This window comes from Typopeltis vanoorti, chromosome 1, assembly GCF_054136105.1.
Source record: "Typopeltis vanoorti isolate ZY-2024b chromosome 1, IOZ_Tvanoo_1.0, whole genome shotgun sequence".
Taxonomy (NCBI): Eukaryota; Metazoa; Arthropoda; class Arachnida; order Uropygi; family Thelyphonidae; genus Typopeltis; species Typopeltis vanoorti.
In genome coordinates, this window is record NC_143549.1 from 147,312,736 (window position 1) to 147,329,456 (window position 16,721).

At 33.6% G+C, this 16,721-nt stretch overlaps 1 protein-coding gene across 1 annotated transcript in view; it reads left to right on the plus strand.

The window, feature by feature from the left end:
• Positions 1-16,721, plus strand: part of LOC150110522 (rho GTPase-activating protein 19-like) — a 103,506-nt gene that overhangs the window by 17,736 nt on the left and 69,049 nt on the right. The window contains exons 3-6 of the mRNA XM_090394476.1: positions 2,667-2,753; positions 5,147-5,356; positions 10,797-11,020; positions 14,633-14,815. Of these exons, the coding sequence (XP_090250602.1) occupies positions 2,667-2,753; positions 5,147-5,356; positions 10,797-11,020; positions 14,633-14,815 (704 nt within the window). The remainder of the gene's footprint in view (positions 1-2,666; positions 2,754-5,146; positions 5,357-10,796; positions 11,021-14,632; positions 14,816-16,721) is intronic.

The window sequence follows — 16,721 nt, forward strand, 5'->3', positions numbered from 1 at the left end:
TCATCAGATACTCTTTCTCTCTCACCTTCTCACTCCACTCCATTCCATTATAAATATATATAATGTTATTAGTTTATTTTGTACCAGCAAGGTCCTTTTTGTATAATTTAATGCTACTTTTTTGTGATAATGGTATTCATTAATTTTCTTTATTGACAGTCCTCTTACATGTCATATGTCAATCTGGGTCTTTTTGATTTATTTTTTATTTAAGCATTACTTTTAGTCAAACTACTGTCATTTCCATTTAAAACAGTCTGGTTACCATTCTTAAGACACCTGAACGTAATTAAGTACTTATAAATTGATTACTAGCTGAGGTACAGGGTTAAAGGGATAAGCTGCATAAGCTACTGGATAGCTTTTCCCCATAACGTAGATTAAAAAAAAGGAGAGGATGGTGCTTCTGTACTACAAAAAAATAGTTTCTGTATTTGCTACACTTAATGTTTTTAGACAGTGGTTTTCAAAATTTTTAGAGATGCCCTCTTTATTAAAAAAAAGAAAAAAAATTCTTTGTGTGTATATATATATATATATATATACAGGGTGTTCGGGATAAATTTGACAGTTTCGTAAGGAAAAAGAAAATCTTCTTTGTATCTATTAAATTTAATGAATTGACAAAAAAACATTACAGGCAGAGTTAATTACAATACTATCAACAAGATTTACTCAAAATAACCACCATTAGCATCGATCACAGCTTCAATTCTGCTTCGGAACCTCGAACAAGCTGATGCTACAGTCTCCCTGGGAAGGGCCGCAAAAACTGTTTTAATTTTATCCATTAACTGGGCTTTTGTATTACTGGAAGTGCGATTGGTGTCTTTTTCAACTGCGCCCCATACAAAATAATCCATGGGGTTAAGGTCTGGGGAGTTTGGAGGCCAAACATTTGGACTGGTGAAGTCGTAGAAATTTTCAGACAACCATTTTTGACTTTTCCCAGAGGTGTGGCAAGGGGCCGAATCCTGCTGCCATACATACGGCCTACCATTGGCTACCCTTGTTATCCAGGGCTTGACTACAGTTAGCAACTCCACGAACAAAGCCCGAATTCCAATGCCAGGGTTCTTCAACACCTGTTCCTGCAGATTTGCGAGGAATTCTGCTGTACGAACGCAATCAGATCGTCTGCTAGGGATCTTTCTTCTTGCTACATCCTCGTAGTCACCATTGCAAGTCTCTAGTTCATGCCTGATTGTTTTTACTGTATTCAGGGAGCATTGGGCAGCAGTCGTAATATCCTTATTTTGATGGCGGGCACGAATCATCATGATACAAGTTATTCTCTTCCATGATTCAGGTGGGTTCCAGCTATCCATCCTTTCTGACATCTTGTATATGAATGAAGAAGGGTCCAAACTTTTAAATGAAGAGAAGTGTGTGTTAATACATGTAACTTACGGAAAAATATAATTAATTATAAATATGTCAAATTTATCCCGAACACCCTGTATATATTTTTTTTTTTTTAATTTTATTTTTTGGTATATATATATATATATATATATATATATATATATTAAAGATACCAAGCAATTTTATAAGCTAGGTTTTAATCCTTTTTCCCAAGTAAGCAAACAGACAAGTAAGTCAAGTTTGCATCTGCACATAGTGCAAGTCTGAGGCAACTCGTGATAAAGGTGGAGTAAGCTCTGATCACTTTCCTTGGTATTTCCCCCTAATGTAAAGCACATCCCCCTTATGGAGATGTATGATGCTATGCATTAAAGGCAAGGGCCACTACCCAGACCGGTTTCGACCTTTGTTGAGGTCTCTTCAGTGGGAGCGAGACCTAAAAATGCCAAGGTTGAAGTAATGCAGAGCTTATAAATTTTACCTAAACAAGTTGCCACAAGGTGCTTTGACCTTATTAAATAAAAATCTCAGGATGATAGTAAGATGTAGAAAGTGTTTTACCTTGGGTATATTAGTATATTAAAGATACCAAGCAATTTTATAAGCTAGATTTTAATCCTTTTTCTCAAGTAAGCAAACAGACAAGTAAGTCAAGTTTGCACCTGCATGTAGTACAAGTCTGAGGCAACTCGTGGTAAAGGTTGGAGTAAGCTCCGATCACTTTCCTTAGTATTTCCCCCTAATGCAAAACACATCCCCTTATGGATGTGCCAATAAAAGTCGAAACCGGTCTGGGTAGTGGGCATTGCCTTTAAGGCATAGCATCATACATCTCCATCAGGGGATGTGCTTTGCATTAGGGGGAAATACTAAGGAAAGTGATCGGAGCTTACTCCACCTTTACCATGAGTTGCCTCAGACTTGCACTACATGCAGGTGCAAACTTAACTTACTTGTCTGTTTGCTTACTTGGGGAAAAAAAGGATTAAGACCTAGCTTATAAAATTGCTTGGTATCTTTAATATACTATATACCCAAGGTAAAAAACTTTCTATATATACTTCAAACCAAACTAAATAGCACACATAGATATTTATTTTAAAAGTTACAATTTTCAACTTAGGACATGTTCTTCAGCAAATTTATTCATGTGTGGAGATGATGATAATGTTGCTACTCATGATTCCTTTTCTACAACTAATGAAAAATAAACCTTCCTGTAGGGACAGACCCACAGTTTGAAAACCACTGTTCTAAGACAATGTACACACTTATTAAATTTCACTGTATTTTATCTTTAGCTAAGGGGATCATGGATGGTGCTCCTCTAACTCAGGAAGGAGTGTGTCAGGTTTACCAGCTTATACAATTTTTGGAAGAAGATTTTAGTAAGTTTAATATGCAATGAATTTCTAAAAATAGTGTAATTATTAATCTGTTTAGTAACAAAATGCACATTCACATGTGTTATGGTAATGTTTAAATGCCATTAATTTAGTTACTTTTCTAATTAAAAGAAAATTCTCTTTTATAAGAAAATATCTTTTTTAATAATAACCTAATAAAATGCAATATTTAAATTCAGTCTTCTACTTCTAGCCAATCTGTGCCTTAAAAGGAATATTGACAAACAGTATACAGAATAGTAAATTAAAAATATGTAATATTTTTATATGCATAATACTATGTATATTATAATACAATATTATTTGAACAGAAATATATTGAAGCTGTTATCAAGTGTGCTATACTTGACAGTAACTTCAATTTACTTCCTTTATATCTTTAATTTGATATTGGGTTCAGCTTAGTTCCTGTCTTACTCTGTATATTGTTTATACAACTTGTAAAAGCAGACACTTATGACAAACTATCAGCAAGTCCTGACTGAAGCCATCTCTACATATGATGCTATTATAAAGCATCATATTATACATATGATGCTATTTTTCACAGACAGGACAATCAGCAGAATGAATAATGTCATTAACAATAAATCATATTAAAAATGAAGATTTCAAAAAAGAGCTTGGTTAGCATTTTAGAATACGTGTCAAACTAATCTGAGATGGTCAAGTCACTTAAACAAATGGGAGATAAAAGATAAACAGAATATGATTGAAATGAAAATGGTAGGAAAATGATCCAGAGAAGGATCAAGATATTGGTGGGTTGATGCATTTAGATATTGTTACTGCCCTTTGATCGAAAAAACAGTTTTCAAATTCCATCTGGGATGCAAATAAAGAAAAAAAAAAAGAATACATGCACTTAACAGACATGCTGGGTTTCATAGCATTAATTGCCTTGTTTGTAATCTTAACTTGTAATCACCTAACTTGCAGCAGCAGTTAGGTAATTGAAATGCATACCTCTTACATTTCATTGTTTAGAAGATTGAATTGTAAGAGTATCAAATCAGAGACTTTATAAATAATAAATCACCAATTTAACTATTTTCTGACACTTCTTTTCTGCTTATCAGTTAAACTTGGCAGTTTACATTTCCTCAACTTCTGATAATCAACATTTCATAGTCTGATATATCTTGATCATCTCTGTTCCCTCTCCTGAATTTCTTAATTAAAACAGAAACCAGGTGACCAGATTTGCACATAATAGTCCAGGTGAGGCTGGATCAAGCTTTGTACAGTGATATATAACCACCACCTTATTTCTTTTATTTTGCATTACAGCAATGGGCTGTGTAGTTTTTACAGTCTCTTGCAATGTGTATCCTTTGAACTTTAGGTCTCGGACCATCATCTCTCTCTTAGATCTCCCCAATCCATTTTCTGGAACACATTTTCATCAGTAATCAGTAAAATGCAAAGTATGCTTTTAACATTAAGAACAACTCACTATCTGCTAAGCTGTAACTGTGAGGACACCAGAAACCAAAGAAAATACTGTCTGGTGGCACGGAATTTGTACATTGGCACATGGAGGATTGCAGTTGAAAAGAGATTCTCCCAAGCAGTTATAGAGAGGATTCTACATGAAACTTGGATTTACTCCTATCATTTCCAGCAGATTTAAACATTTCCCAAATGGTCATTATTAACTGATATTTTGTCAGTGCTTTTTACAACTGCATTGTTCATGACAGCTCCATTACCATTCATCATGAGGCCTGAGAATATATTGATCAATGGTGTCCTGAAAGATGGTTTGGGCAAGGTGGACCAATTATTTGGTCACTTCACTCTCTTGACCTGATGCTGTGGATCTTGTTTGTAGGACCATTTGAAATCCTTGGTGTCCTCTACCCCTGTGGGAAATGTTAATGTATTACAAGAACATGTTAAACATATTCTGCAATTTTTCAGCTGACAAACAGCATCCAGGAAAAGTATGAGGCTGCCCAATGGCTGTGTGACCAGCAATGGAGATATCCTGAACACCTGTTGAGAGCTATGTTCATCTTACATATTTCTTTTGCTAGTAATCAATAAATTCATGATTATATCATAACATTTTGACTTTGTTTGGCCATTTGGCAGTTTTTGCACAATCGTAAAGGGTTGTATCGCAGAAATGTAAGGTTTCCAGATCTGTGTTTATTGGGACCTTTTTTGTTAGTTTTGAGATGTTGAATATCCCTTTAAATTTATGATAGGCAAGTGGAATCGCCTTGTGTGCATATTAATTGTTCACAATGAGTTTAGGAGAGGGGCAGCTTTGGTTTAATTAAATATAAAAATAACATTCAATTATGAAAGCAGCTTTGCACATTTAATTATTGAATTTGTTTTTAACATATATATTTATATAATTTTAGATGTCTGTCAAGAAGGTTTATTCCGCAAAACTGGTAGCTTGTCAAGGCAGCAAGATCTGAAATATCGGCTAAATATAGGAACTACTATTGATTTATACAGAAGTACCTTTAATGTCCATGACTGTGCAAGTGTTCTGAAAGGATTTCTTGCAGACTTACCAGATCCTCTCCTTACTGAAGCACATTTTTATGTTCATTGCCAAGTTCCTCGTAAGATATATATATATATATTTACTGCTTAAGCATTGCTTTTATTCTCAATGCGTTCTTTTTTTTTCTTTTTTCTCTCCTGGTATTAATATTGATAAACTATTTTGGCTAGTTTAAAATAACTCCTTGGTAGCTCAGTTTTTGGTTAAAGCTGCTACTTGTTTAACTTCAAAGATTATGGATTTGAATCTCGTGCAAGATATAATATTTGCAAAATTAGTTTCTTAAAAAAAAATAATATATATAATATATTAGATAATTATAATATCTAATATTATAAAACAGATATAATATATAAAATAATCTCTGTATAAAACAGATAATTCTTTTCTGACATCTCCATAGAATCAAAGACTCATCATTGGACATCTGCACTAGCCATTACTCACTCAATATTTCTCATACCTCTCCTTAAACTTGTTCACCAATGAAGATGACTGTATCCTGAACTCACAACTCCTGGAAACCCATTCATACTGATATGTAGGTGGGAGCAATTTGAATAAATTTATATGTAATAAAAGAGAACTTTGCAAAACACTGAAGTTGCAGTATAAAAGAATGACTGTGTTCAAACTAATTTTAACTTATGGATTCATGTGAGAATAGGGTTAGAAATAAAACACTTGATGAAAGACTAGCAAGCACAGATGTGAAAGTTCTGAAGAAAAATTGGCAAGCAAATGCATATATTGGCAGAATCATATTAAAAAGGAAGATATCCGAAATGAGCTTTACATTTAGTATTCAGGAATGATTAGAGATAATGTAAACTTTTATGAACACTTAAACAGAATTAAAGAGGAAAAGTTAACAAAATACATGTTTGATGATAGCCAAAAAAAAAAAAAAAGTTCATAGCATCTCAGAAGACAAGCATAAGATTATGACAACATTGGAGAGCTCACAGATAACATTAATATAAAAGAAAATCTTGATAAGAAGGAGTAATAATGTAAATGTAATTATATAATATTGTGCCACCATACTTCAGTTGACTCATTATAGCAAATACCATTAGAACAGCTAGTCACTATAACAAACTACTAAAATGCCCTGACTAAAGCCCCATAGCCACAAAAATGCTAAAGTAATTCACTATGTCTAACTCTGTGATCACAAAGAGTTATTTCGTTAGAAGTAGACTGTATCCCGATACCATCATCACATTCATGATATGTACCCTGAAGTGACTATAATAATACTACATGAAAAGCTTACTTCCTAATGATAATTTTTCTCCAGATTAGTCTTATCTATCAAGACTAATATTGTCAGATCTTATATGACTTCAAAAACTTGACTTACTTCTATCTGCATAAATCCACCTGGATCTTGATCTTCCACTGGATTTTCTTTTTTGCATTCTACAATCAACCTATCTCACTAACCTTTCCCGTTCTGTTTAATTGTGACCCTAGTACCTGAGATTAGCTTTGCTGATACATTCCTGAATGCTAACAGTGATAAATTCCTACTACTCTCTTCATTTTTAATATGATTCTGCTATTAATCCCATCTGTTCACTTCCCTAATTGTTCTCAGAACTCTTATATCTATAGTCTCCAATCTTTGATTAAGCATTTTATTTCTAGCCCAGCTTGAAATAAAACCTTGATCTATAAGTTAAAATTCATAAGTTAAGATTCATAAGTTAAAATTGGTTTAAACACCAACTTGTACACTACTTTAGTGTTTTCACTAATATCTCTCTTATTCCATATGAATTTATTCAGTTGACTTTCTGTCATACCATATTTACTTCAATATAACTTGCTTTCACCCCTGATTTTACTCTACAAAACAAGAAATTAAAAAATTTCACATATACCTCACATTCGAAACAAAGTTTAAACACTTTCACGTTGGGGTGATAGTAACTCACTCCCCGTGATAAACAACAGACCCTTCCCAACTAATATTGTCAGATCTTATATTTCAGTCTCTTATGACTTCGGCTACTGCAGACACAAGAAAAACGAGTAGTATTATTGTATCACTGAATAAGGTACAGAGACATTTGCAGTCTGTGTAATATATTTCTCAACAAATAGGGCAATTAGAGACAACTGGGATAAAAATGGCATTAATTAATGAATCACGTCTTCTCCCACAGAAACTATGCTGTATAGACTCAAGCAAAACCATATGTTGCACCGACAAACACAGTAACTAACTAAAAACTATTGTCCAATTTTTCAATTACATGAAATAAGTGTTTTTTGATTGCATTTGAAATTTTCAATGTCATTAAGACATTGAAAAAGGCTAACTTTAAATAAAATTCTATTGTAAATTGAAACATTCCACATAATGTGTGCGTGAGTCTGCTCGATGCGGAAGCGGCACACAAATAAGCAGCAATCAAATTCAACTGAAGGGTTGAAACTGTGTGTGAGCTGAGCCTGCCCACACGATGCAGAAGCGGTAGACAAACAGTAACGAGAAGTTCCATCGGAACGATAAATGGATAAAACTCCATCCCGTCATGTACGTGTTAAAACTAAGAAATATATAGCGAATGTTGTTATGGCAATTTCAGATATTATGGAATTCGTTTGAAGAGAATTAGCATTTCAACTTAACAGTTGTCGACTTGCCTTTGTGATTGGGTCATGCGATCTTTTGTTAATACCATACCAATCATATGCACGTCTTCATAGCTGCTATATCTCTACTGACCTACCATTTCTGTCTGTTTCGCGCTTTGATTTCACTTCTCATTAGTCATTTGTGAAGGATTGTTCATTATGTATCTCAAGTCTTGTAAATTACTGGTAATTTTTGCTTGAAATATGGAGAAACTTTCAAGTTGCAGTGCTGGTTTTAAACTCAAAGTTATTAATTTTGCAGAGAAACATGGCAATTGAGCAGTAGGCTGAGTTTACATGACTTTTATGTGCGATATTGGTATAAACAGAAACTTGCATTAGAAGGTACCAATAAGTTAAGAAAAGCATTCCAAGGACTTAAAAGCGAAAAGTTTCTTGAATTAGAGGAAGAGTTACTTGAATACATGTTAGGTTTGCATAAAGATGGTTACTCTGTTTCACACGAAATGTTATATTTCAAAGCGTGTGAGTTAGCTACAAAACAAGACATCAGTTGCACAGACCTGAAAGTGAGCCAAGGTTGGATCACAAGATTCACGAAGAGGAAAAGGTTTTCCCTTCTTCGAAGGCCATCCCTTTGCCAAAGAATGCCAAAACATTTCAAGGATAAACTGATGGATTTTCATCGCTGTGTGATTCAACTTAGGAAGAGCAATAACTACAGTGGTATCTCGCTAATCCGAACCTCTTTAATCCGAACCCTCCAGTAATCTGAACTGCAGTTTGAAAGAAAAAAGGTTTTATTTATTATGTATTGTTTTTTTATGTACTATTATTTTTTTTTAATAATTATTATTTTAACTATTATTATTTAATTTATTATTATTAAAGTACAGTATTTTTTTCATACCGCCAATTGTACAGTTATACCTTCAGTATAACCGTAACTTCAGCATAATGTTTTGTCGGCATAAATCACAAATATACACAAAAAGAGGAAATTCAAAACGTGCATAATTTGGTTAAAAATATAAATCCAAATGTTGAAATTTCACAAACAGATGTTACGGAATGGATTATAGGTAGAACTGAAAGTGAATTCAGAATCAAATCAGATGCTGAAATTATAAATATGACACTACAGAATGAATTAGAAGACGATGATGACAATGAAGAACTCAAAGAAAAAAAAAGTAAAACATGAAGAGGCAGCTGACAGTTTTAATATGTGTATAGAATGTGTTAAGCAGAATGATACACCATTCCACAAAATTTTGTTGTTAATGCAGCTCCGATAAGAAGCATTCAAAAAAAGTTTGCTTCCAAGAAGCAAAAGAAAATCGGTGTCTTTTTTACAAAGAAATAAAACACTTTTTTTTGTGTTGTGTACAAGAAAGTGATATTTTTTACGTAAATTAAGTTACGTACTAAACTATGCAATTTTATTAAATCAGAATCCTCAATAATATAGGTACATACAAATTAAATTTTTTACTAAAATAAACTTGTGTACTGTATTTTTTTTTTTTTTTTTTTGTTTTACATTACAGTACAGTAGCTTTTTTCTATCAGTTAATTTATTTACAGAATTAAATTGATGTACCATTTGAATCTGATTATTTTTGTCTTAAACGCTAGTTATTGTTGTCTCTTGGGGGAAATTCACTAATCCGAACGAGCACAGTTTTCATTAGTTCGGATTAGCGAGATACCACTGTATATGTTATCATAAATAGCCCACGCCGATCAAACACCCCTCAATTTCGACATGCCGCACTGAACAATAGTAACAGAAAACGGTGAAAAAAGTTGATCACATGCACAACTGGATGTGGGGAAAAAAAAACAGCGATGCACGATCATGCTCGCAATTACTGCAGATGGAAGAAAGTAGCCTCCTTATGTACTATTCAAAAGGAAAACAATGCCAAAGGGGAAATTTTCTCCTGGAATTCATGTAAGAGTCCAAGAAAAAGGATGGATGGATACTACATTGGTTCAAGATTGGATTAGAACAGTTTGGAACAACGGCCAGGGGCCTTATTTCGACACTCCACTCTCTTCGTGTGGGATAGCTTCTGTGGAGACTTAGGACCTGAAATAATAAAACAACTTTCAGATATGAGGTCCAACATGGGCATTATTTCTGGTGGTCTTACACCTTGTCTGCAGCTGGAGAGCTGATACGCTAACCACTTGTCCAACAGGTCTGCTTTATTTTACTTTAAACATCAGAAATGTAAAGTAAAATTGATATTAGTTCTGAATCTGTTAGGTCTTAGTAAAGTTGAGTGAAATAATTTTAGATTTAAATTAAAAACAATATATATATGATTGATTGTAGGATCTCTAAAGAAATGTTATTTATTCCAGCATGCAGCTTTAGTTCTGATTGAAATACAGTGCATCGTCTTATAACGGTCAACCAAGTTTCAAAAAAGCTTAAATTACTAATTTATCAGAACATTTATAAGACCAAAATGAAACATTTTTCAATATTTCACTTCCAATATTCTCTAAGTTGGAGAAGTCGGTGTAATTGCAAAGGTGTACCGTATAGGACGAGTAAGAGAGCACAAAATGTCAATGTTCTAAATTTTACTTTATGGGTATGGCAAAGGATGACCTTTTTTACAGTGAGATCTTTAAGATGGTATGTTTTCTTTATTTTGTTTATGTAGGGTGTTGTCGAGCATGTGACTGCCTCCTTTTATATTGATTGATAAAATCTACCCATTCTAAAACTACATATTATCTTTAGGAGAGCAGACAAGTGGAGTTAATTTGATTACTGATATGGGCTGTTTGCACTTTGATATGTTATCAAAGTAATACAAGTTATGCAAATTATTTTCATTTTTATTTTTTTTTGTTGTGTTTGTTTTTAGAAATGTACAGAGCAGACATGGTTGAAGAAGAACGTATTAAGGCATATCTTCGACAAATTAAGATTTTGCAGTTATTGTTTTTGCTCCTTCCTCCAGAAAATTACACTTTATTAAAGGGCTTACTGCAGCTACTGAGTAAAGTTAGTACGGCTCGAAAGAATAATTGCATGGATGCATCCAGTTTAGCTACACTGTTTGCTCCACATATTTTGTGTCCAAGAAAGGTAAGGTTCTGAATTTGGATATTAAGTTTATTAGTCCTTTAATATATAGAAGTAGAGGTTGTTCATGAAAAGGGACAGTTTAATTTTAAGTAGTTATATTTATTGAAGCATTTTACGTTTTATTGTTTAGTTATGCTAAGTTATCTGTTATTAAAGTAGTAATCACAATTGAATAGTTAGGTGGATAATGGTTTGTGAAAATTATAGAGGTATACGGTGCATTGTTAATGTGTTGTGTTAGATTTATTTATTTTAGTTCTTTGATACATCATTATGTGATTAGCCTACCTTCATAGGCAATTTTTTTCTACTTTCAATGAATGTTGAAAAGAATCAGTCAACAGCATTCAAAGTTCAACACTCAAACACAAATATTATTCAAGAAAAAAAATGTAACAGCTTCAAAACATGAATCAAACCATGAAGGCTCAGTGGCAAATTTTGAAAAAAATATTGATTGTTCATTCAGGAAAGCATGTAGTGAAGTTGTTTGCAAAGATAGAAAAATCCTTAAAGATCCTGGAAATAATTGTAGAATGTTATTTTATTTTATTTTTTTGCTTGGTTATTAATCCCTTAACACACTCAACCAGCTTAACTCGGGTCCGAGAAACTGAATTTTTTCCGCCTACCCGAGTTAATACGTGTGACCTTGAATTTTGGTTTCACATATAAATACAACCGAATATACACACTAGACAGTTTTGTGCCTATTTCCTTTCAGCAGAGAAAAGTTGCCAACAGCATATATCAGCTATTTTGTTTGCGTTTGCACATTTTTTGTCCACTATATAACCACTATAACCAGAATACCGTCATTATTGGACAAAAAATCCATTATTATATACACCAGCAAATCACCCTCGCCCAAACAATTGGCAGAAAAACAACCACTTTCTGATTTTTAATTGGTGCATTATAAGGGATTAAGTAAATTATTAGATAAGAAATTATATTCTTTGTTTTAATCCTATATCCAAGCTTATGCAAACAGTTTGCACATGGAATATCTTTATAACCAAACTACTTGTATATTGAGGCTGATGATTTCACATCAATTGCTTTAGTATTCCATAATACAAAGGACACTTCCTTTCAGACATGTATATTGCTACACATTATGGGAAGAGTCACCCAGACCAGTTTCAACCTTTATTGAGAGACTTTACTGAGATTAAACTATTTTTCTATTCATATATGAATTCTGCATTGATTTAATCTGATGTTTCTCTTCAGCTTGTGTGTTGTGTGTGTGGGGGGGGGCTTCTATTTCTCATCTTCATTACAAACATTCTGTTTTGTTGCTGCTCTATTCCTTTTTGGCACCATTTTCCTACATAATATTACAATATCTCAAAAAAATTATGAAATACACCAAATACAATAAAAACATGAAAATCAGCAATAATATACTATAAAACAATTTCACTAAGAAAACATACAATAAAACAATTAAAAATCATCTAATTTGCATGAGCATTAAACAACTCAACTTTTCGTGAAATAGTTTGATTCCAATTAATTACTTGAGCAGATTATTAAATGAGATAAGCAGTAACAGAAGAGCGGTAGAAAATATTCAAGAGAATGCAGTCAGGAGTATATATTAATATTTAAAGTAGAAAAAACTGTCAAAAATATCAGTTGTCAGAGGACAACTTGAAGTAGTGGATATTCAACCACTATGATGTGAAATGCTGAAATATGGAATTATAAGTTTTGCAATGGCTACATATAATTGAGTTTTGGATGATTGGAATAGAACTCTTATTGTCCCTATCTATATAAAAAAAAAAAAAAAAGGAAATAAAACTGAAATAGGCTAAGAAATACTGTGAAAGAGAGAGAGAGAAGACTCGGATAAGAATCCATGCCTGTTGCAGCATTCTCCACAACTGTGCCTTAAACATCAGTCCTGGATACATGGATCTGATGTCTTGTTCTATGCCATTCCAGAGAGATTTGATCAGATTTAAATCCGGAGACCTTGGGGGCCACTGGATGGTACCAAACTCAGATGAGTGTTCCTCGAGCCTGGGTGGTTGCAAGACAATGAGCTACCCCCATTGGCTCATTGCCTTGCACAGTGTTTAAGGACCATGAAAGTGTGAAGGTGATCACCCAGCACATTCTGGTTACTCGCAGTGTTTAAGGACCTCTCCAAACAGACAGACTAAGAAACCTAATGTGTCACATGAGAAGGCTCCCCAAACCATCACAGAACCACCACCACCTTGAACAGAGGTGACTTGGCACTACAGGGCCATGACCTCATGCTGTCAATGCCACACCTGCACCCTCCCTTCAGCTCAGTACAACTGATAGTGGGATTCATCAACTCTGGTCCACTGTGCAGAGGTCCAGTTTTGATGAGAGGTCCCGACACCAGGCAAGGTATGGTTTCGATGATGAGCTGACAGTCACAATTATGGTGTCGGCTCCTGTATTCCATATATTTGGTGCCAGGTTTCAAAGAAGTCAAGTTAACCAGCTATGACAGGATATTGAGCCTGGCACATGCACTGGGAAATGGGATAGGGGTTCATTTCAGTGCCTGAAAATCTTGTAGTGATGTTCTCAAAGCATGTAATTTGTAACAGGGCATTTTATGTTAGAAATATTGTAATTAACATCTTTATTGTATTAAAAAAAAAAAAAAGCCTCAAATAGCTGAAGACATTAAATAAAATGACTTTGCTGTAGATTTCAATTTTAGCATCAAATCTAGTAGAACTCATAAATACTGTGGACTGTTAAACTTACAGTATACGAGATATTGGAATAAATAAATACCGAAACAATGAAAGATTAATATAAAAATAAAATGTAATTATAATTATTTTATACAAGAGTAGGAATTTTCAGTGATTTTTCATGTGAAGTAAGTTGCCACAGAAGCCTAATCATAATGTAGTCAGCAGATCTTCAAATCAAATATAAACCAGTTGGTTCTTGCCCTTCCACAGTATTAATGTATCATAAGTTGATCCAACCTGTTGAGTATGTTGGGAGAGTGATAAAAAGTTAAGTTCAAAAGAGTTCATAATAGCACTGTGAGCTGTTTTGTATAGTGTTTGATAATCACAGCAATTGAAGTTAGAGCTGCTTTTATTGTACATATTGTATGCACAATTTTGTTTTGTCTTCTTTCTGTATATGAACCATCCAAATTTTAATTCCATAATTGTTTAACTGAGTGACACCCCATCCTGCATGAAATTCTGTCATGTACTATCATTTTGCGTTATGGCTTAAGCCAATAAGAATACAATTTGGTCAGCTAAATCGCACATTTGCCAGCCCATCTTCATTCGTTCAGTATCCAGGTAGATACCTAACAGGGTGCACCACAAGAAAGTGAGGATTGGACATTAGATAAGAACCCTAGTCGGTTCTCTGCATTCCTTAAAAGGTTATGTGAGGGTCTTCTCCCAGTCCTGCTTTGACCTTTAAGCATCTCTGCTTTTTTTTAAGACATATTTTGTACATTTTTTGCAATTTTTTATGTTAGGTTAGGCTTTTGACTTTCAGCTAGCTGATTAGTATAGTCAGTTAATATAGAGTGCATCCATTAACCATAACTTAAAATTTAAACAATTCTTTCAATTTCAGATGTCACATGATTCACTTAAAGAAAACTTCTCTAATATTATTCAAGCTGTTACCTTCATGATAAAGCATGCTTTTGAGCTTTTTGAACCACCTACTGAGCTTGTGCAAGATGTGTCTATTTATAACATGGGAAGGGAGAGAGCTAGTCGATCAGTGCTCAAAGAAAATAACTGCAGCAAAGAGGTATTCTTATACTGTACCAGTAATTTTTTATTTATTTATTCATATATCTGTATATTCATGTATAGGTATATTCAGTTTAATCTTCTATGTTTTTTTTTTCTTCTTTAGATCTGATTATATACACTTTTTTGGATGGTTGTTTATTTCTCAATTGTGATATGTGATTGACTTTTTTTTTTTTTTTTAGGAAGCGGGGGGGGCTACATCCTGTCTTCATTTCATTTCTGGTATATTTTCTTATATCTGATTTTGTGTTTCATGGCTGAGAATACTAATTACATGAAGGTCCCCTCCATCGTAAAGGATTATCAAGATTCAAAGGAAGGAAAATGAAATTTAAAAAAAAAAAAAGTAAAGAGCATATTTAGTTAGATTGAAAGTGCTGCTGTAAAATATGCTTTCCTTGTCCTCTCCTATGTAACTGTATTGTTATTTTGTCAGATCAGTATTCAAGATTAGTGTTTTATAAGTCTACTTTAATACACAGTGTGCCTGTAAAGTAATGAGATTGATTTTTTACAGGACAGCCCTTTGAATAAAAGTAACAAACATGTCTATAGTTTACTGCTAGAGTGTGTTGTAATTGCAGGTGCAACTTTCGAGTCTGGTGATGTAGTAGTTTTCATGTGACAACCATTGAACTAAAAGTGTGTGAGCAGAGCATGTTAGAATTTGCATCATGGATCAAAGAGCTGTGATAAAATTTTACTATAAATTAGGAAAACTGCTACAAAAGTATACCAAGACCTAAAAAAAAAAAAAAAAAAGTTTATGGTGATGATTGTATGAGCTTTGCACAAGTATTCTGCTTGTTTTTCAGTGTTTTAAAGAGGAAAGAGAGAGTGTGTGTGTGTCCCTGGAGGATGAACTATGCTGTGGACAGCCAGTTTCTGCAAGGACAAATGAAAATGTGGTGGAAGCTAGAGAAATTGAAGTCTATGATAGGCGAATAACCACTAGCTACTTGCTGTACAGCTTGGTGTCAGTAAGGAAATGGCCAAATTAATTTTAGAAAGTGATTGCACAAGAGGAAGATTTGTTCAAGGTTTGTGCCACACGCTTTGGCAGACAGAGAAAGCACTGGGTTGCATGTTGTCAAAATTTCATCCATGCAGTTGATCAATATCATGATGTTGCAAAGAATTGTCACCAGTGATGAAAGGTGGTGTTTTCAGTTTGGTCCGAAAACAAAACACCAGAGCATTGTAATATTTTGTTGTCTGTGCCAGTGTAATATATATATATATGATACTTAATTTCTTTAAGTTTTGATTCTATACTTTGTTCGAAATATATACTTATTTATCTTGTTTATTTTAACTTACTTATTATACTTAACAGTCGTGACTCCGTCATTCTTAATCCGTTGCTTGATTTAGTCTACTACAGTTAATCTTTTCTATCAATTAGACCCACCCCATTTTCTCAATGTTATAACTATGCTAAATCACATGCATGAAATTCTAAAACATTGGAATTGTCTCTTGCTGGAGTTGATCCCTTTGTCTGAACAGTAAGTGTTTTTCTATATTGATTTCTGAAAAATTTATTTTTTTATTACAACTGCGCCATCAGAAATCGCAGATAAGACTTAAATATCCTTCCATTAAAAAAAGCACGGAAATATCTCTTACATTTATCGCTATGTCAAGCAACACATTACTCTATTCTTCAGTCATGGCTATTTATCTCCCTAGGTCACACAGTTTTGGTGTGAGAAGTGCAATGGTATATAGAAAGCAAGCAAGTTATTTGACAAACAAAACTTTATTCATGCTAATTAGAGTACAATAAAGTTAACACTAAGCGCACAATCTTTTTCCTGACTCTATACTTCTCAGCAATATTAACTTAGATCTTAAATTATCCAATCTATTCAACAATTCTCCTTTAAGTAAATAGGCTA